The 22156-nt window shown below is 38.7% G+C and overlaps 1 protein-coding gene across 1 annotated transcript; it reads right to left on the bottom strand.

The window, feature by feature from the left end:
* Window positions 1–9647: 9647 nt before the first annotated feature.
* LOC125849848 (uncharacterized) lies at window positions 9648–10352 on the bottom strand. The gene is made up of 2 exons (XM_049529842.1): window positions 10108–10352; window positions 9648–9960 (listed from the first exon to the last, which is right to left on the bottom strand). Exons 1-2 carry the CDS (start codon window positions 10350–10352, stop codon window positions 9648–9650), a joined length of 558 nt encoding a protein of 185 aa, XP_049385799.1.
* Between the last annotated feature and the right edge of the window lie 11804 nt (window positions 10353–22156).

The following is a 22156-nucleotide window of genomic DNA, read 5'->3' as shown; positions in this document are numbered from 1 at the left end:
TCGTTGACTTGGTTGGCAACGAGCGTCTTACTCCGCCTAATGGCCCTGAATGACAAAATTTTGGACACAATAAATTGAAATTTGAAAAGTAGATAAGATATAAGATTATAATCCAAGCACTGTAGAATCAAAATCAAGTTCTCCTGAGTTCTCCATTGTAGACTTTAAAGCTTTTCAGACTTGTTTTTGAATAATTTAAATTGTTTTTTTTAATTAATTTGATTTGAAGCATCGTAGAGACTTGGAAACCATTACCAAGTTCATTGCTAACATAATTGGTAATAGTTTCTTCCTTTTTATGATGTGTGGCTAAAACCCCATTTCTTGGGATGTGATCATGTGATTATTGGCTTAGTTAGCTTATGCGTATTGTTGTTTACTGATTTAAATGCTCAATTGAAGTGGGTTTAATCGATAGCTGTGTACTTTTCTTTGAATTGTAGTTGCAAATGCAATACTAACTTAGTGTTCTAGGATTATTTAAGAAAAATGTTTTATAACCAAGGTTTTCAATTAAAGATTGTAGTAATTGTGTTGATGTGGGTTCAGCTCGAGAGAGTTAACCCTAAACCTTTTTCTACCTATCCAGCTCGAGAAAGTAGATAAATTAGAGTTTTGGGCTGCTTATATTTTTAAGCTTGTCGAGGTTTGAGAGAACATGCTTGAATTATAATAGTTGTTCGAGAGAAAGGTATTGCATCTATAGTCTAGCCTTCCTACTGAGATTTAGCAATTGTTAGTGAATTTCAATTACCGATATAGTAAAATTAGCCTATAATCAATCACATCCCGAGAATTCCTCTCTACTTGTTGATTCCCCTGTTTTGATGATTGTTCTAGTTGCTAATTAATAAACAAATCCCCCCATCTGACTTTCGTTGTCAATCCCTTCAATTTATCTACATGTTTTAGATAATTTCTATTCTTATAACCGATAGACCAGATTTGTAACATCGTAACTAAATTGAAACTTGTACCGCTCCCTGTGGGTAGACCTCAACTCTTCGTTGGGTTTTATACTACATTACGATCGCCTACACCTAGTATTGGATGAGGTGTAGTTGAGAGTTTATCAGTCCCTTCTTGATATAAGTCAACTTAAACCTAAAAAGAATCCAACCAAAGGAAATAAATGCTCTCTTCTATCCGAATATTTGAGTTTAATGAATACCACTTCTTTCGATTCACCTAACTCACCTTCCCTACAAAATTAGTTTTTGGCCCTAGTCCCTCCTTGGAGATTATGCACCTTAACTTAGGCCAATACCCTAAGTTAAGGGTGTCTAATTCAGAAGTTACCTTAATCTCTGCTCTTGTCCAACTTAGGTCATTGTGCACTTCTACTCATGCAAAATACATAAGTTAAGGGTAGATATGAAGAAGAAAACTGAAATAAATTGTTATGAAAAGAGTTGTGTAGGAGAAAAAAAAGATAGTAAAGGGTGTGACTGAACCCAAAACAAAAAAAAATATTGATAATGATGATGAAAAACAAATAGAGAAGAAAAAGAAAAAAATGAAAACAAAAAAAAAAGAATGGAAAAGTTAAAGTCACAACTGTGCTGAAACAAGTCAAGGAAAAAAGTAGAAAACAAAAAGATGTCAGAATTGTTTGAGAAAAGAGATAAATAGCCAATGTAATGTCAAGGAAGGAAGAAAAATCACTAAATATATCCAAATGTATCCTACATGATTATAAGTGCGAGGTTTCGACTCATTTAGGGCTTTGGTTTGATAGTATAAGTGTCTTCAAATGCCTATTTTATGCTCTAAACTAATGTTTAAGTGTTGATTTGTAAATATTAAAGCTAAGGAGCAAGGCAATGACATTACCGGACAAAAAGGAACGAAAAAGCTGAAGAAGTGAAGAAAAGTGATCCTGGTGATCACCAAGACCACTCGACGTACCTCCAAGTGGCTCTTTAGCTCTCCCAAAATTCCAGCATGCCAGCCTTGGGGAAGAACCAAGTTGGCGACAGAAATGGGCAGTCCGAGAATCATCGATCAACTCTGCGATGGCAACTCTGATCGCCAAAGTTACAGGACATGTGAGGCTGTTAACTAATGCAATGGTGATGAAAGGGGGGCGGATCACCGAAACCACTTGGTGAGGCGTGACTTATTCTCGCCAAATGGACTTTTAGGCTAAAAAGTGGACAACTATAAATTGGAATTTAAAAGGAATTTTAACGAGTTTCTAGTTCCGAAATAGTTCTGATCCCCAAGTTTTCGAGTATTTGAGTTTTTCTCTTAGTTTTTGAGTTTCCATTAAAGACTTTAAGGATTTCTTAGTGGGTTTTTGAAATTAAGAAATTTGGACCATTGTAAAAACTTGAGTACCTATACCAGAACATGGCTAATGTATTTGATAATCGTTTCTCTATTTTTATGATGTGTAGCTTAAACCACAATTCTTCGAGTGTGGTCATGTGATTATTTGTTTAATTGGATTATGGGTATTGTTTTTTAATGATTTATTTTCTGTTGTAATTTGGGTTTGTTTTATATCTGAGTAATGATTTATAAATTGTAGTTCACATACAATTCTAGATTAGTATTTTGGGCTTGCTTGAGAAAGAGGTTCTTAACCTAAGGTTATCAATTGATGATTATAGTGTATGGGTCATTGTGGGTTCAGCTCGAGAGGGTGAATCTTTGCTCATTCCTACCTATTTAACTGAAGAGAAGAGATAAATTAAGGTTTTGGGCTGTTTCGTAGTTTTAAGCTTGTCGATGTTCGAGATAAATAACCTGAATCGTAATAGTTGTTCGAGAGATAACTATTGCACTTATAGTCCAACTTACCCATAATGTTTCAGCAAATTATTGTTAAATCTTAATTACCCATATAGCGTAATTAACTTATAATCCATCACATCTGAGAATCCTCTAAATCTTGTTGAAACCCCTGGTTTCTCATTTGTTTTAGTTGTTAATGGACAAACCAATTCCCCCATCTGACATTTTGTTGTCACCCCTTTAAATTTAGCTACATATTTTCGATAATTCTTATTCATATAACTTACTAGATTACGTTTTCCCTTCATAACTCAATTTGAATACGTACCACTTCTTGTGGGTTCGACCCTAACCTTTTGTTGGATTTTATACTAGTAAACGATCATTTACACCTAGAATTGAATGAGGTGTGTTTGAAACTTTAATCAAAATGGCGCCGCTGCCAGGGAGTGGTGTATTTAAAATTTTATTATTGAAGTTGAATTTTATTCATTTTGTGTTGTAGTTGAATTGACTTATTTTGGTTTTGTTTGTATTGCTTGTCTTGAACAGAGGAAGAGATGAGCGCGAACGGGAGTAATGTTAGCCAAGTAGGCCCACCAAGACTATAATGGACATCTGAATGATGTAAATGACCCAATTCAATAGGGTGGTGTTGGTGCAATACGTCTACCTCCTATTTAGGGGAATGTTTTCTTCCATATTACTAGCATGATTCTACATCTCCTCCATAAAAAAGGATTATAAGGAGGGTTGGCTCACAAAAACCCCATGAGCATATCAAGAACTTTGTGGATAATTGTGATCCATTCACATTCAAGAACATATCACAAGAATCAGTCTGTCTCAGCTTGTTTCAATTTCCTTTTATGGGTAAAGCTACCAAATGGTTAGTTGAGCTACCGTGGGACTGCATTAAATTTGGGGATGAACTTACCACAGCATTGTAGGTGAGATTTTTTCCCCCATCGAAAATTATGACGCTAAGGGATAGCATCCAAGGTTTCAAATGCTTGAAAGGTAAACCAATTCACGAGACGTGGCTGAGATTTAAGAAGTTGGTACTTCAATGCCCGACTCACGGACTTCCAAACAACGTGACAATATTTCTATAGGAGTCTTGACTCGGTGAACAAAAGAGTTACTGATCAACTTGTTCTCGGAGGTATAATGCAACTACCTTATGAGGTAGTGTCTCAACTCCTCGACTGCATGACCAACATAAATAGAGCATGGTACACTCATGAGGACCAACTGTCTCCTCTAATGTTTATGTTAAAGAAAGAGCAGATCGAGAAGGATCAAGAAAGAGACCAAAATATGGCCAAAATGATGACCCATCTGGATATCTTGGAAAAATATGTGATGCGTAGTGGTTTGAAGAGTGATAATGATGTGGGTGTTGGTTGAGTAAACCCAGATAAAGCACATTTTGAGGAATTATATGATGAGGAATTGAACTTCCTTGCAAATCAAGGAGGGTTTTTTCGTGCAAGGTGGAAATTCGGATTGGAATAGAGATGATGGATGGAGAGATTGTGATAGGGAATGGAGTGATCGTAACTCTACTTGGAAGGAAAGAGTGGGTGACAGAGATAGGTACATCCCAGCTCATGAGCGTCAAAAGACTAAAGAACTAAGGGTTTACTAAAAAAATTACTACACTAAAGACATGCTTTCACGCATTCTAAATAAGGTCGAAGGGTCGGACAAAGTTTTGGAAGAAATGAAAGAAGATGTCTCTACACTTAACCAAATGGTCACCGCACATTCACTGTCCATCAAGCAGCTAGAGACACAAATGAGTCAAATCTCGACTCATCTTAATCCGAGGCCAAAAGGAGGGTTACATAGTGACACAATGGCAAACCCAAAAATTGAAGCTTGAATTAGTATTTCCATCGTGTAACGACATTAACTAAGGAGTTTCTAGCGAGGCAACCCATGTCTTTGATGTTTTAAATTTTATTTTTGAATAATGGGTTTTGATTATGAAGGTTGAAAAATGAAAATGATTAGAAATATGGGCAATTCGGTGAGCTTAATGCTCATTCGGTGACTCGCCGAACAAGTCGGTGAGCCCGACTTTGTACGCCATTTGAACCCCAAATTACTGGGAGTTATGTAAAACTCGGCGAGCCAAAATACCACTCGGTGCTTTGCCAAGTGGTTCAGCGGGCACGACTTACTCAACTGACTGGCCCGCGAACTGAAAGATTTTAAAGGGCCAAACAATTTTAAATTAAATAATCCTTCACCTTCTCTCATTTTGAACTCCCGTATTCTCACCCACATACTATATTGTTCATATTTTTGCATTTTACCTTTGTTTTGTTGGGATCTTTTCTCAGAATTTTGGAACTCTTTGCCGCAAGCAATTCAATTAAATTTAGGCATAAAAATTTGGTTTTCGAACCCCAAACACTATATGTGGTTGAACTCGAATGAAATAGGTAATTTGTTGTTGAATATTGTTTGATAATAATCGTGTAATTTTGTGTTTTCTTAATTTTGAGTGAAATAATTATAATTCGGTCTTTGATCATGATTCCCGTGTTGTTGATTGTTGAAATCAAGTCTAAATTGTTGGGTTGTGCTAAATATGTGTTGGGTCTAGCGGGGTTAAGTCGGAGAAACCCCGGATTCTGCCAAATGTCATATTTTGGCTAATGATGGAGCGACCGATGTCATTCTTAATGGCAAAAGATGTCAAATAACCAATTTTGGCCAAATTGGGGAAGTCTGAGTACCCCAGGGCATCGGTAGTATGGGTCATGCTTTAATTTCATAGTGTAGGTGTTTAATTTTGATCTAGTGGGATATGTGTTTGATTTTGAAGAATGGGGTAAGAAACTTGCACGTTGGGCTGTTTGGCGAGCTGAGTCAAGCTCGCGGAGTGGTTCGAGTGTTCTCATAGGTCCCCTTAGACTGCCCTTAATTTCCCTAAATTGTTGAGTTTTGTTCAGTAACTTTTTGTTGTAATCTTGAGCTCGCCGAGAGAGCTTCTTGATCTCCCTTCTGTGCCCCTATTTCCATAAAATACACACTAAATTTTGGTGAGCTACTTTTAGTTCACCGATTGGTGTCGGCGATCTGCCGAAAGGACCTGGACATCCCCAATAGCTTTGAGTTTTTGATTTATTTGTTCTAGAATCTTTTGAGAGCCCGCCTTGCCTCGCCAAAGTTATTCGGCGAATCTTCTTGCAACTTATTTTCTACACTTCTTCTAGATTTTTTTCTGACGTTTTTCTATGTTGTTTGCACGACTGGCTAGACTCAAAGATTCCGGAAGAGACATGCAGCCCTGAAAGCTGGCACGTGGAGTGGTTATAAATGAGGATGCATCTACATCCCGAGTAAAGGAAACAAAGACACTTCCTCCTCCCCGGTCACTCAACAGACTATAGGTCGAGGGATTGAGGACCATATTAGAGGAGAAGAGATTGTCCACAGATGGTTTGGTGGACAGACATCAAGCGGTGTGGGTTACTCTCAGGTTCCACAGATTTGAGGTCTACACCAAGCCCTGTGGCCCATACATTCCGACTTTGTTCCGGGATTTCTACTCAACTGACAATGACTTGGTGCCTCAAGGGATAAAAAAGGCTAGCGCCTTAAAGCCGGTGGACTTTATAATGGACCGAGGAAAGAATGTTAAGGTCCGTAGATATGACGTAAATGCGGTATTTTTGCGAGCTTCAGAGTTAATGCATCATTACCAGAGCATAATCCAAACACACACTCTGGATGACTTGAAAGTTTGGCTGGCCCACTTTTTGTCAGACATCACCCCGAGGTGGATTGAGGTCGGAGTGACGATAGAGAAGGGGGATCTTAATGTGGCGGTTAGGTATTGATTTGTGTTTATCAACAACACGATCATGCCATCCAAGAACGAGTCTATCTTCTGCCACCAAAAGGCGGCCAGTCTTAGGTACATAATTGCTAGGAAGAGGCTGAATTTGGGTTTGATTATTGAGCAGGAGATGTCAATGAGGGCAAAGTAGTGCAAGACGTCTCTCTCATTGCCAGTGTTGATCACCGAGTTATGTTGATAGGCTCGAGTTCCACTACATGAGAAGAGAAATGTAGAGGTTACACCCATATCTTCCACCGAGATTCGATGTATAGAGGCCAAGTACACGTGGGACGAGGCTGACAAGAGAATAGCAGCTTCGGTGGGAACATCCCCGATGGTTGACATTGATACGATACCTGCAAAGGAAGGCATGCCTACTCCACCCACTAGGCCTTCTGGTACATTTAGCTCCACACCTTCTAATACTCCTGGAAGTTCTATTGCACCTCCTCCCCCTAGATCTGTTGATACCTTTGCTTCTAGACCTCCGATCACCCAGGTGATGTTGTTTAAGATAGGGCATTTGGGCCAATCCGCCGATGTGCGTGCCTCCCAGTTAGAGGCCGCTATTCTTGGAATAATCGAGAAGGACATTGTTGCTGCATCGACACCTCTCAGAGCATCGATTAATGCCCTTACGGAGAGAGTAGAGGTGTGTGAGACAAGACATGGAGCCAATGATGTGGTGACGACCTTGAAGGTCGATCTTATTGGACTTCGTAAGGATGTGGATGAGCTGAAGTCCACCGATCTCTCCATGAACTTTAGAACTGTGGTCATACTAGATGCCCTGAGCTCAGATATTCTGTAGCGACCCTTTTCAAAGAGATCTAACTTATACTTGTTGTTCAAAAGCGATTAACGAGGGCCTACTGATTATAATCTAGTAGAGGGATTAGATTCATAAAGACCTCTGTAAAGTACTTTAAGCAAATAACTGACGAGCTTCTCATGTATATATATTATCCTCACACTCAAGGATGAAATAACAAGAATATTTCAAGCTTCCGAGTACTAAAATCAGCCTGCTCATGCTTCACACAAACATTCGAAACAAATAGTAAATTTAGTATATTACAAGACTTGGGTTTACACACCCCAAAATGATAAAAACATATAGCCATACTTATATTACAACCCATTGGTGACATGACCAAATTAGCCTTCAACTTCTCATGTAAATATACAAAACATAGATCATGTACAAGTTCCAAGGTTTATACAAAATATATATGCCTATATGCATTTGTGATCTTCCTTAAAACTTTCAAAATCTCCATCTTCAATGGCCAACTTCAAGCATCCTCTTGAACATTCCCTACCATAGAAATAACTATCGCTAAGCATATAGCTTAGTGGTGTAAAAACTATAAGTTCGGAGCCCTCAAATTCGCCAAGTTATCATTCTCAAGTAAAAGGCAGCATATTTGAACATAATAAATAAATCAAGTAAACAATATATAAAGATTATAAAGTTCGATATTTAAAGATCCAAATGTCAAGAACGCTCATAGCACAGTTTTCCAAGAGATTCAACAACAAGGCTCACCCAATATATACATCATGTCGTCACACCAAGCACAAGCAGGTATTAAGAAGGGTCAAAACCCAATAATCAAGAGAACCAAGAACCATATTAAAAATGGCTTTCTAGTTCATACTTAAAATGGACAACTTCCATTCTTAAGACGGACTAGAAATCCAGAGTCAATATGGTAAATGATTTGAATCAAGAGGCATGCCAAGAGTGACAAAGCCACAACCACAAGAAGGAGAAGGTCCCAACAAGAGTGCCATGTGATCAAACAATCCGTACAAGTGGGTGAGTTACACAAGCGTCTTTAATATATTAAAGAATACCAATACGACAATGCAAAGTGACAAGAGGTAACAAAGGTACCAAATAAAATTTCAGATATACCAGCACGTAAAAAGAGTACAAGTATAAGTTTATACACAAACCTCAGTTCTTTAGCACAAAAAAGTCCAACACGACTTCATGAGTTCAAATCGTAGACCAACCAGCGTATCAAAATCTTCAACTCATACACGAGGATATACAACCTTAAAAAATGAATTCAATAACATATTTAATTTCTAGTAGCTCAATAGTGATGGCGTAACATAGGGTTATCATCACAAGTAAGCCCAGCCTGTACAAATACGACTATACTCCCAAAACAGATATTCTGCACAATAAACGCACTACATGTCGCAACTTAGATTTGAAACAGAAAACAACCAAAATGGAATTTATATCCTTCATAAAAGATGTAGGTATATCTCTTAGTCTTGCAAATAATCAAGAATCACCGCAAAATACGTTTTGTACAAAATGATATAATTAAAACACAAACAGTTGAATGTACAGGATTTCTAATTCCAGAATCTGGACAGAACTTGTCATATGTTGCGTCCCTTATTTCTTTTCCATAACAGCTAAATTAGAATTTTACATCAACTCAAGAGTTGTAGGTATACGAATTGTCTTTCCAAAACATATTTATTCACTGTAAAATAAGTTATTTTGAACGAGATATGCATAAAATACCAAACACTACCCAGCTCAGAAGCAGATTTCGTCACTTGCCAAAAGGAAGTGTGTGTGTGTCGGATTCCAGCCAAAAGGACTGCGTTTTTTTCTTGATTTTGAAGAACAACTGTTTAGCTAATGTTAAAATGTTCTTAGACTTGAGGGAAAATGAATTCAATCAAAGGAGGTGTAAAGATATATAGCTAGAAAAGTTATCCTTGTCACATGGACAGAAGTCACCCAAAGGGGCTGCCCAAACAAATAGATGGCTTCCGAAAAAGCATACATAAATAACTATCTTTATGTAATTTATACCCACACTTCCAATGTACAAGGAAGTATAATTAGATAATTACGCAAATACCCCCATACAACATTTAAAGTTCAAAAATGAGAATAAAACATATTCTAGTAATTACGAGATGATGTAACGACATGCGACTATTTGTTTAAGGATTTAGGGGCGTTATAACTATCTTCTCCTTAAAGAAATTTTGTCTTGAAATTTACCTTAAACTAGTCCCGAAACAAGCGCGGATACTGGGTTCTCATGTCTTCTTCTCTTTCCCAGGTAGCTTCTTTTCCACAATGGTTCCTCCAAAGTACCTTTACTAAAGGGATTCTCTTGTTCCTAAGGTGCTTCACCTCTCGAGTTTGAATTAGAATAGGTTCTTCATTATACGTCAAGTGAGGATTAACCTCAATAGATTCAACTGGAAGAACATGAGATGAATCAGAACGATGACTTCTAAGCATAGAAACATGGAAGACAATGTGGATCTTGTCTAACTCAGGTGGCAAAGCCAATTTATATGCAACTGGTCCAACCCTTTCAAGTATCTCATAAGGTCCGATAAATCGGGGACTAAGTTTTCCTTTTTGGCCAAATCTAATAATCTTTTTCCATGGAGACATATTTAAGAATACTTTATCTCAAACTTGATATTCAATGTCACGCCTTTTAAGATCAGCATACGAATTTTGTCTATCCGAAGAAATTTTTAGACGATCTTTGATAATTTTTACCTTGTCCTCTGTTTGTTGCACAATTTCAGGACCAACAAGCTTTCTTTGACCAACTTCACTCCAACAAAGAGGGGTCCGGCATTTTCTTCCGTATAAGGCTTCATAGGGCGGCATTCCAATATTCGATTGGTAACTGTTATTGTAAGCAAATTCTATCAAAGCTAAGTGTTTGTCCCAACTACCCTCAAACTCCATAATGCAAGCTCAAAGCATATCCTCCAAAATTTGTATCACTCTTTACGATAACAATTTATGCTAAGCAAGTTTGCAAATCACAACATTTCAAGTTCCAAAAATGAGAATAAAACATATTATAGTAATTACGAGATGATGTAACGATATGCGACTATTTGTTTAAGCATTTAGGGGTGTTACATATTCCTGCCTTCGGGTATTATGATTGGAGATGAGATTATGGATGATGACGGTGATCCGGATTCCGAGGCTGAGGTGGATGAAGAGTTGCTTGGTGAGAGGGAGGAGGTTATCTATCAGGATCTCACTGACTTGGAGGGTGCTATGTTCGAGACTGTGTGGTAGGCATCACTTCATGATACTTCGATGGTTGGCTCCAATAGAGCCAATGATGCTGAGATACCGGGCACTAATGCGCCAACTGATGTAGTGAGTGATACGCAGACTTTACCCTAGACCTAGACTTGCAGGATAATTTCTTACCTCCCTCTTTGTTATTTTATTGACTGTTTTATTTTAGTTGCATTTGAGGACAACAACATTTTTTGTAGGTGGGATCAGGTACTTCCATACCTACCTCTTTTGTGGGCTGTTTTGTGAATATTATGTTTTTGTAATGTGAATATTGGATCTTATTAGGTTATATATATATATATATATATATATATATCTTGGTTGTAGTATTCAGGTTGTTCATAGCTTGTGGCCCATTGTTTTGATAGAAAATGGTTTTGAACAAAATTTTAAAATTTTGCCACCTCTCGTGTGTGTGATTGTGGCTGTTCTTGTAAAAATTTGAGTATCGGTTGTGGTAAATACGATGAGGTAAACGAAGTTACATAGGAAATATGTGAACTTTGAGCATCTTGTTGTGACTAGCCGATCGTCAATGAAGTCTCTTATGATGAACATTACACGCTAGCTAGAAAGTGTGGAGTCTTGTTTGATAACTGTATTAATGCCTTGTATGGTGAGGTTACCTTGAACATTGTTCTTGATGACACCCAAAATTTTCCCCGTTAGTCCGATTGATTGAGTGTAGCAAGCAATTGAAATGAACTTGGGCAAGAATTTTGAAGAGTGAACCAATTTGACAATATACATCTTTGTGGCCACCCTTTTGAGAAGTGTTAATCCTGTTTTGGCACCTTTTGAGCCCATCTTTTTCTTGGAAGAAACATGAACAACTTTGACCTCTTTGATCCCTTTACCCATAACCTTCATGAAGTTTGGTTTGTTTGAATAGTGATGAGTCCATGATTTGGACTCATTTAGGGTTTTATTTTAATAGATTTAGTGTCCTCAAATGCATAGTTTGTACCAATAACTTATGTAAATCCTTGATTTTCAGGTATTTAGATTGAGGAAGAAAGCATGGACACTATTGAACAAAAATGAACAAGGCAATTGAAAGAACTTAGAAAAGAAGGTCTGATGATAGCCTAAACTATTGGGTGAATTGCCGAATGGCCATGATCTCGCCTAAAGTTCCAGTGTGCCAAATCCAGAAGGAGAAAATCAAGTCGGCGATAAAAAGAAGCACTCGACGTGTCGGCGAACTGTTCCACAATGCTTTGCTAGATCACCCAAAGTTATAGAACATGAAGATATGGAAGGCCAAAACAAAAAGGCGATGGAATTGACCAAAGGGTGGATCGGCGATCTCGACTTATTGCGCCGAATGGTCCTTCACAGTATACTTTTGGCGATTATAAATACCTTTTTAAATTCTTAGTTTAGGAGAGAATTTTTATTAGTTTTCATAATATCTAATTTTATCAATCAGTTTAAGAACTGAGAGTTGGGAGACAATAATTTCCTTAGCTTTGAAGATTTCCATTTTTGAGAAATTGGAAGTGGGTCTTTGAGATTCTTCAACCTTGACCTTTGTAAAGACGAAATTAATCTTACCTAGTTGATGGAAAAACAATTTGGTAACGATTTTTATCTTTTTATGTTGTCAAGCTAAATCACCAATTCTTGGAGTGTGACTATGGGTTGATTAAGTTGTTGGGTATTGTTAATTGATAGTGTAAATATTGTTTAAAAGTGATTCCAATTAGTAATTGTGGTTTAATTTAATGGGTTGTAGTTGCGAATGTAATTCTAACATCGTGTTTTTGGGTTGCTCGAGAGAGAGGTTTTGAAACCAAGATTACTGATTTGATAGTCTCTGTGTATTGGGTTGTCATGGGTTCAGCTTGAGAGAGTGAATCCTAAAACCTTTTCCACATATTCGGCTAGAGAGAGTAAATAGACTAAAGTGTAGGCTATTCTTAATTGCTGCTTATTGGTGTTCGAGAGAAACCAATTTGATTTGGGGTAAATTGTTCGAGAGAAAGTTTATCCCCACTAAAGTTTTGCTTATTCACTGATTTACAGCTATTTACTATCAGTTGCATTTATCCATTTGTCTACCTTAGCCTATAATCCAATCACATCCCAAGAACCCGTCTCTTTACTTGTTCTTTAGTGTTATTTCTTGCTGTTGTAGTTGATAATTACACTTAAAACCCCCCTTTTATTTGACCCTTGTGTCACCCCTTAACTTGAACGATGTTTTTATTCATCAATATCTTTACCTATGATTGACTGGAACATATTTATACTTGGCTCTGGAATCTTAAGCACGTACCATTCCATGTGGGATTCGACCCCAACTCACTTCATTGGGTTATATTACTGACTAACGATCATTGGCACTTAGTATTGGAAGAAGTGTCCTGATACGTGAAATCAAAATGGGGTCGCTATCAGGAAATGGTGTTGGTTAAGATTCTTTAGTTAAGTTGAATTATTTTCTTGTTAGTTATGGTTGAACTTACTTAATTGTTAGTTTGTGTTTTTGTGTTGCTATTTGAGCAGAATAAAGGAGCATGTCTTCTAGCAACGGTGACCAAATAGACCTCTTTCCTTAAGAATGATGATTCTTACGGATCCTATCCTAAGTTTAAGACAAATGGAGGATGAGTCAATATGTGAGTTACGGGTGAGTTTTAAGTCACTATTGCTGCAGTGCCCAACTTATGGAATCTCATATAACATGTTATCCTACTACTTCTATAGAGTTCTTGGTCCGAAAAATAGATGAGTGGTTGACCAAATGTCTCCGGGGGGGTCTCTCACGACTACCCTATACAATAGCAGCCCATCTCCTTGATCATATGGCCAAGACCAACAAGGAGACTACGAAGAATAAAATTTTGGCCACACTATTGACTCAACTGGATCTAGTGGCCAAAAAGATCATGGGATTGGAAGAACTGGACAAAAAGAAAGACCATTACATTTCCCTTCACGAGCATATAAACCCTAAGGTGTACGAGGGTGGACAAATTCAGGAGATACTCTCACTCATTCTTCACAGAGTCAAAAATCATGACAAAGTGTTGAATGAGATAAAAGAGAATGACTCACTGCTGAATGAGATGACTGTATCCCATCCCAAATTTGTTCAGCTGATAGAGAGCCAAATGGGTCATGTGTTGTCTCATCTCTACCCCACAAATAAAGATTGAGTGGGGAAGTCGTGCCATGCGTTAACTAAGGCTCTTCTTGGGAGGAAACCCAAGGTTTTATCGCTTTGTTTTAATTTTAGAAATAATGGTGTGTTAATGGTATAGGTTAAAGTGTAGGAAGTGTTTGAAAAGTGAAGATTGGCGAGCAGAAAGTCCAATCGGCACATCGTCGAAGAGGTCGGCGAGCCCGACTTGGACCGCCGTTGGACTCAACACAATTTGAAATTGGAGTTTGTAAAACTTGGTGAGTCCAGGAGCAACTTGATGAGTCACCGATTAGGTCAGCGATCATGATCTAATCCATCATTTGGACCCCCACATTAACTGGAGGTCCTGTAAAACTCGGCGAGCTAAGTGACCACTCAACGACGGGCCGAGTGGGTCGGTGAGAAAAACTAATGGCACTGAATGGGCAAGAACCGGATGGTTTTTAAAGGCCAAAAGTTTAAACTTTCAAACTCTTTCACTTTCCTTCACTTTTGAACTTCCCAAACTCACACCCGCAAAGGATTTTCGATATTTGTTTCTGCATTTTTGTCGTATTTGAGTAGTTGAATTTGGGTTCGGAGTGGATTTCTTTGCCGCATAGCATTTCAACAAATTTAATCAGCATCTAAGGTTGGTTTTCCAAACCCCGAATCCTATTTTTAGCAATTTGTAATCTTATGCAATTGATTTTGTCTTAGTGATTTGTGTTGGGCCTATATGATAGAGTTTGTATGCTAGAATGCATGTGTTAATTCAAACAATTTTCTTCTATTGCCTTTATTGTTGAATTCTCGTGATTTTTTTCCTTAAAATTGGTTAAAATTTGTGGGGTTATGCTTGTATGTGGTTGGCTATAGACGGGTGAAGTCTAAGTAACCCGCATTTGTGCCAAATGACATATTTTGCCCAATAATGGAGTAGTTGACGCCATTCTTAAGGGAAAAGGTCGTCAAATGGCCAAATTTGGCCAAACCGAGAGAAATCTGAGTATCACGAGGGCACGGGTGTAAAGGGTCTTCGTTAAATTTTGTAAGTGCATGTTTTGATTTTGTTTTTGGGGTAGCGAGGTTGAATTTGATAAGATGGGTTGAAAGTAGGCACGTTAGGTCATTTGGCGAGCTGGGTCGAGCTCGCCAAACCACTCAACCTTTCACCGAAGTTCCCCATATCGCCTTTAATTTCATGCTAAATGTGAAGTTTGGTTCTGTAACTTTTGGCGAGAAGACTGTGGTCGCCGAGTGCACTTGGCGACTCATCGAAAGTCCTTCTTGTTCACCCTTTGTCTCGCCCCCTGACCTTTAATTTCCCTGTAACTTTCGGTGGGCTAGTCCTTGCTCGACGAATGCTGTCGGCGATTCACCGAAAGGCCTTCCCATCGCCGACAGGCCAAATTTTTCTGAGATTTTTAAGCCAATCCATTTGGCGAGCCCGAACTAACTCGCCAAAGAGAGTCAGCAACTCATAGACTGGTTCGGCGAGTCTATCTGCAACTGCTTTTATGTGCTTTTGTTTGAATCGTTTCTAACACTTTTTTTGATGTTTTTGCAAACATGGCAAGATCAAAAGTTTCCGATAGAAACATGCCACCTCGTAAGAAGGCTAAGGGATAACTATTAACGAGGATGCAGCTGCATCCAGGGGCAAGGCCACAAAACTTCCCACAACTTGTAGGAAAGGCAAAGGAAAAGTGAAGGCATCTGCATCACCGGAGGCCAGCTCCAACAGTGACGATATCTACACCACTCACCTCACTAATTCTGAGAGTGACAGTAAGCACCAAGAGTAGTAGGCTATAGTTTCAGAGCCCAAGGATGATGAAATGTTTGTAGCACAAAGGGCTTAGCTGCGGTCCAAAAGGATCAACGATCCGTCTAGGATCAGGACTCCTGCGGCCACCACCACTAATCTTCGAACTCCAACACAGGCAGTGTTCCTAGCACCACCAGTTCAGGGTCCTGCTCCCAAGTCTATGCACAGACTAAAGATTGAGGGGCTGAGGACAATCATTGAGAAGAAGCGTATGTCCATTGATGGGGTCATCGACAGATACCCAGAGATTATGAGTTGTCTGAAGTATCATAAATTTCAGATCTTCACCAAGCCTCGTGGCTCGTATATTCTAAATTTGTTCTGGGAGTTTTATGCTGCTTATGGAGCCTTGATACCACAATGAAAGAAGCAAGTAGTTACATTTAAACCGGTTGATTATGTAGTGGTTCAGGAAAAAAAGGTCAAGTGTGATAGTGAGGCTATTAATGTTGCCCTGGAATGTCTTGATGATATTGAAGACGATTTCAGCACATGATCTCGACTACCACATTAGAAAATACGAAGAAGTCGTTAGCTCCTCTCATATCAGATGGTACACCCAAATGGCTTGACGTTGGAGCACCTATCGAGAAGAAGGATTTAAACATGGCTGTAAAATTCTGGTTTAGCTTCCTCAACAAACTATTATGCCATCCCAGAACGAGTCGATTCTCTGTCATGCCAAGGCAGCCTGTATGGGTTGCATTATTGATGAGACAAGAATAAATCTGGGGTTGACTATGGCACAGGAGATATTCATGTCGATCACATCCTCGAGAATTCCTGTCAGGTTTTTGTTTCCCCTGTTTTAGCATTTGTTTTAGTTGCTAATTGATCAAGTCGGCGGAAGAAAGGATGAGTCGGCATATCGCCGAGCAGTTCCGCGAAGTATTACCATGCTGCCCAATGGCCCCAAAGCACAACGATGTTGAAGGCTGGTACAAGACAGCGATAAATTACACCAAACGGCGAATCGCCGAGTTGATCGGCAATTCCGACTAATGACGTCGAACGATCCACTGTAGAACAAATCTGTTATAACTATAAATACTAGTTAGAGTTTTAGTTTTAGGGTGGAACATTTTTATTATAATTTTAACTTAGAATAGATTTATGGACACTACGTCGCAAAAAGGAACGAAAAGGCTTAAAAGAACGTAGAAATGAAGGCTTGAGGATCGCCGAGTCCACTTGGCAAGTCGCTGAGGGGTCTTACTTCGCCTTTTGTTCCAGTGTGCTGAGCCCTGAACAAAAGGATCATGTCGGCGGAAAAACGGAGCAATCGGCGCAGCACTGAGCAGTTCCATGAAGCAGTAGTATGCCGCCCAATGAACCAGAGCACGACAATGTTGAAGGATGGTGCAAGACGGAGACGAACTACACCATAGGGCGAATTGTCGAGTTGATCGGTGATTCCAACTAACAACGCCGAACGATCCGCTGCAGCACAAACCTGTGATTACTATAAATACTAGTTAGAGTTTTAGTTTAGAAGGGAACAATTATTATAATTTTCACTTAGAGTCAAACAATTAGTATAGTTTTCATATAGAATAGTACTTTTGGAGGGTTTTGAAGACTTGAAGAAGAAGAGGGTTTCATCTCCAAGGATTTGGACTTGGGTCTCTTGGATTCTTCATTCTTGGCTTGTAACAAGACTTAAATCTTCATACCCATTTGAATGCAAGTTCATTTAGGTATAAATTTATATCTTTTGATGTGTGGTTAAAACCCCCAATTCTTGGGGTGTGATTTAGCGAATATGGGTTAAGATAATTGTTGGGTCTTGCTTGCTGATAGTCTATTCGTAGTTTAAATGTGATTTTGTTTGTGGATGAATTTAATGAATTTATAGTTGCAAATATAATTTTATTTATGTATCTTCAGCTTGGTCGAGAGAGAGGTCGTAAAACTAAAATCATTAAATTGATGGCCAGTGTGAGTGGGTCGACATGAGGTTCAGCTCGATAGAGTGAACCCTAGCCCCATTTCCACACACTCAGCTCGAGAGAGTGAGTGGGTTAAGGTGTAGGATGGTCTTGATGCAGAAAGTGGTTGTCCGAGAGGAACACATTCAAAACGGGGTAAGTTGCTCGAGAGAGAGCTTATCCCCTTTAAAGTCTAGCCTAATCAGAATTACACTATGAATCTTCTATTGGAAGCATGTACCCAATACTCTATATCAACCCGTATTCCTGTAACATCCCAAGGATTCCCCCTCATTATTTTGAAACCCTTGTTATTTTGTTATTTTTACTTACTAATGACAAATACCCCCCATTGTTAATTGACACTCTTCTATCCCCCCTTTAAATCATTAATGTCTTGCTACGACTAGTTAGAAAAAAATTTTATTTCTCTATAAATTCTCAAAACCACTCTCTTGGGACGATCCCAACCCTTGGTTGGGTTATTATACTATTGCACGATCATAGACACTTGCATTGGAAGTTATGTCCTTGATTACACAAACATCAGGTTCGATTGATAGTTTAGTTTTAATTGATGAATTGTAGTTGCAAAAACAGTTTTAGCTTACTATTCTATGATTTCTTGAAAAAGAGGTTTAGAACAAAAATTATCAATTGATGATTGTAGTGATTGGGTTATTGTAGATTAAGCTTGAGAAAGTTGGTTTTCATCGATCTTTCCTATCTAGCTTAAGAGAGAGTAGATTAAATTGAGGTTTTGGGTTATTTAGATTGTTGGATTGTCGAGGTTCGAGAGAATTCTCTTGATTCGTAATAATTGATTGATAAATATTTGGTACACTTAAAGCCTATTATACCGACTAAAATTCAACGTCTTTTTAGTAAATAATATTCACAAATATAGTGAAATTGGCGGTTAATCGATCACATCTCCAAGAATCCCCCTCTACTTGATTAATCTCGTGTTTTCGTAGTTGTTAATTGTCATTCTAATCATCCCCAATTGACATTAATTTTCAAACCCCTACCATTTACCTTAATTGTTTCGAAAATATCTATTCCTATAACCCACTAGAACACTCTTTAACTTCGTAATTAATTCTCTACCGTACCACTCCCTGTGGGATCGACCCTAAACTTTTGTTGGGTTTATACTTGATTGTGATCGCCTACACTTTGAATTGAATGAAATGTAGTTGAGTGTTATCAAAAATGACGTCGCTGCCGGGGAGTGGTGTTTAGAATTCTTTAAGGGATGTTTAGTTGTGACCTGATTACATTGTAGTTGAATCAATTTACTTTTGATTTGTTGTTGGCTGCTCCTGAACATGTGATGAGATGAGTGTTAACGAGACCAAGGCTAGCCAACTTGGACATAATGATGAAATCTATAACATGCATGATTTTAACGGAGATCAGTTGGGAGGTGCGGGTGTTATTTGGTTACTTCCGTTATGGGCAATGCGGTATTTCATGTGACTAGCACTATGTCACAGTTGTTGCAATTGAAGGGTTTATTCGGAGGGCTGGCTAATGAGGATCCCCATGACTACATCTGGAACTTTGTTGACGTGTGTGGGCAATTTTTGTTTAAGAACATATCTCAGGAGTTAGTCTGACTTCAGTTGTTCCCTTTTTCTCTCATGGGTGAGGCAACAAAGTGGTTAGCTAACTTACCAAGGGACTCAATTACTTCTTGGGACGAGCTAGCTAATGGTTTCTATGTAAGTTTTTTACCTGCTTTGAGTATGATGTCATTGAGAGATAATAACCATGGCTTCAAATGATTTGATAGTGAACCAATTCATGAGACATGATTGAGGTTTCAGAAGTTGCTGCTTCAATGTCCAACTCATAGACTCCCGAATAACGTGATGTTGTAAAAAAATTTACCGGTGTCTAGATTTAGTTAACAAGGGTGTGGCTGACATGTTTATCTAAGGAGGAATTATGCCACAACCATTTGAAATAGCATCTACTCTTCTTGAGGGGATGACGAAGATTAACCAGTCTTTGTACACTAGGGAAGATCAAGTGTCTCCTTTGAACTTCAGGATGACAAAGAAACCAATTGAAAATGACCAAGAGCACGATGAAAATATGGCTAAAATAATGACCCAAATGGATCTTTTGCTGAAACATGTCATGGGTAGTGCTTCTAAGGCTATGCATGCAGTTGGAGTTAGTAGAGTAAATCCTGATGAAGCCAAATTTGAGACTATGTACAATGAAAAGGTACACTTCCAAGCAAAACAAGAAGGAAGTTTTCTTTTAAATTATCCAAGGTCGGGTGGAAATCAAGGTAGGAAGCGAGAACGTGATGAAGGTTGGAGAGACCGTGACAGGGAAGGGTGTGACCGTGGCATAAATTTGAGAGAGAGGGACAAGGACAAAGAAAGATATGTACCTCCCCATTAGCGCCAAAAGCCAAAAGAACAAAGGGATGATCCTGAAAACTTTCGCATTGAAGATATTCTCTTTCACACATTCTCAACAAAGCGGAAGGGTCGGACAAAGTGCTAACAAAAATGAAAGATGACGTCTCATCTCTAAACATTCGGTATCTATTAAAGAGCTAGAAACCCAAATTAGTCAAATCTCTTTTAAAGCCAAGACCAAAAGGAGGATTACCAAGTGATACCATGGTTAACCCAAAGAATAAAGCTTGAAAGCGTGTCTTCGTCTTGCCACAACATTAAATAAGGCACTTCTTGGGAGGAAACCCAAGCTTTTAGTTTTTAATGTCGTTGTTCGAATAACAAGTGTTGGATGTGCAGGTTGAAAATTCAAAGTTTTGTGAAGATGAGCAATTACGCAAGCTTAGGTACCAATCGGCAATTCACAGAACAGGTTGGCGAGCTTGTCTGGATCGCCGTTTTGACCAATAAAAAAGATGGTGTTCTATAAAAATCAGCGGACAAAAGAGCCATTCGGGGTATCGTCGAATGGTCGGCAAGATATGTGGCTAATGTCGATTGGCGCGCGAACTGAAGTATCAAAAAGGGCCTCAACCGTTTTAAATTAAAAATCATCCTTCCGTTCTTATTTCCGACCTTTGCTCTTTCAAAACCATATTTTAGATCTTTTTGCTTGTTAAGTTCCTTTGGAGATCAATTACTCGAGAGGGGGGGGGGGGGTTTGTTCGGTTTTGCTTGTTGATTCCCTAGCCTAGCATTTCTTTTTTTGATCTTGACGTTGGTGATTCGAACCCCGCCTTTAAATTTTTAAGAAGTTTCAAAATGCATGATCGTATCCCTATTGAATGATTTGCTTAACATTTATTGTTTGAATAATTATTGTTACTATGTACACGTGTAGTATCTTCTTTATGTTTGTTTTAGCCTATAATTGTGAATCCCCGTGTGTTAACTAATTTAAATTTTGGGTTTGTGTTGCTTAATTATTGGGTCTAGTGTGGTGAAGTCTGAGTAACCCCAATTCTATCGATCAACTAATTTTGCCTAATGATAGAGCGGGTGACATCATTCTTTAGGGTAAGACGTCGATTGGTCAATTTTTGATTAATCAGGAGAAGTCGGAGTACCCCGAGGTCATTAGTGGTATAGGTCTTACTTTAATTGCATAGAATAGATTCTTAATATAATTCTTGTGGGCTATGGGCTAGAAATTGTAGATTGGGTTTAAAAATTTGCACGAAGGATCTTTCGGCGAGCTTAGTCGAGCTCGCAAAATGGTTTGGCGGTCCGCTCAATGACTCTTGAATCACCTTTTAAACATTCAAATTTAATAAAATTATTGTGTTACATTTGGTGATACACCTGAGCTTGTCAAGCTCACTCGGCGACTTACCGAATGTCTGTTAGATCGCCCTTTTTAAGCTCCAAATTTTAGAAAAAATTTAGTAACTTATGGAGAGATACTTTTAGTTCACTGAATGGTGTCGGTGAATCATCGAACGGCCCTGGACATCGCCAAACTTTGCTGAATTATAAGGAACTTTATTCTGGAACATTTAGCGAGCCTGACTTGGATCGCCGAATAGAGTGTGTGACTCGCCAAACTACTTAGCTTGTTTTCCTACACACTTTTAAACATTGATTGTTTTTTAAATTGTTTCTAACTTATTGATGTTGTTTTGCAGGCATTGCCAGAGAAAAGGACGATCAGACTCTACAGATGAGGAGAGTGGAGCTATGCTCTAAGTCACTACATAATCCAGCCAGGATCCAAGTGCCTCCTACACCTCTTCCACCTCCAGCATAAACAGTAGAGTAGGTACCTCTGGTGTCACTAGTTTATGCACCTCATCCCTAGTCGTTGAGCAGACTCAAGGCTACGTCTTTGAGAAAAATTCTTGAGGATAAGAGATTGTCTACAGACGGAGTAGTAGACAGATATCCGGTGGTGTGGAAGACTATTAAGTTCCACCAATTTGAGATCTTTACCAGTCCCCGTGGCTCCTACATTTCCTATTGGATTTGTGAATTCTATGTTGTGTACGGGAAGTTGGTGCCTAAGGGGAAGAAGAAGGACAACTCGTTCGCACCGGTGGACAATGTAATGGTACGGGGTAGGAGAGTCAAATGCAGTAGCATAA

This window comes from Solanum stenotomum, chromosome 1 (genome assembly GCF_019186545.1).
Source record: "Solanum stenotomum isolate F172 chromosome 1, ASM1918654v1, whole genome shotgun sequence".
NCBI classification, from domain to species: Eukaryota; Viridiplantae; Streptophyta; class Magnoliopsida; order Solanales; family Solanaceae; genus Solanum; species Solanum stenotomum.
Note: the sequence above shows the minus strand (reverse complement) of the source record. Positions and strands in the feature narration are given on the sequence as shown.

Excerpts from the sequence above, each read along its gene's own strand:
- LOC125849848 (XM_049529842.1), bottom strand. The coding sequence starts at position 10,352 with ATGGAGTTTGAGGGTAGTTGGGACAAACACTTAGCTTTGATAGAATTT. Across the intron at positions 9,961-10,107 it reads TCTTCGGATAGACAAAATTC|GGTTGGACCAGTTGCATATA; the intron begins GTATGCTGATCT and ends GATACTTGAAAG.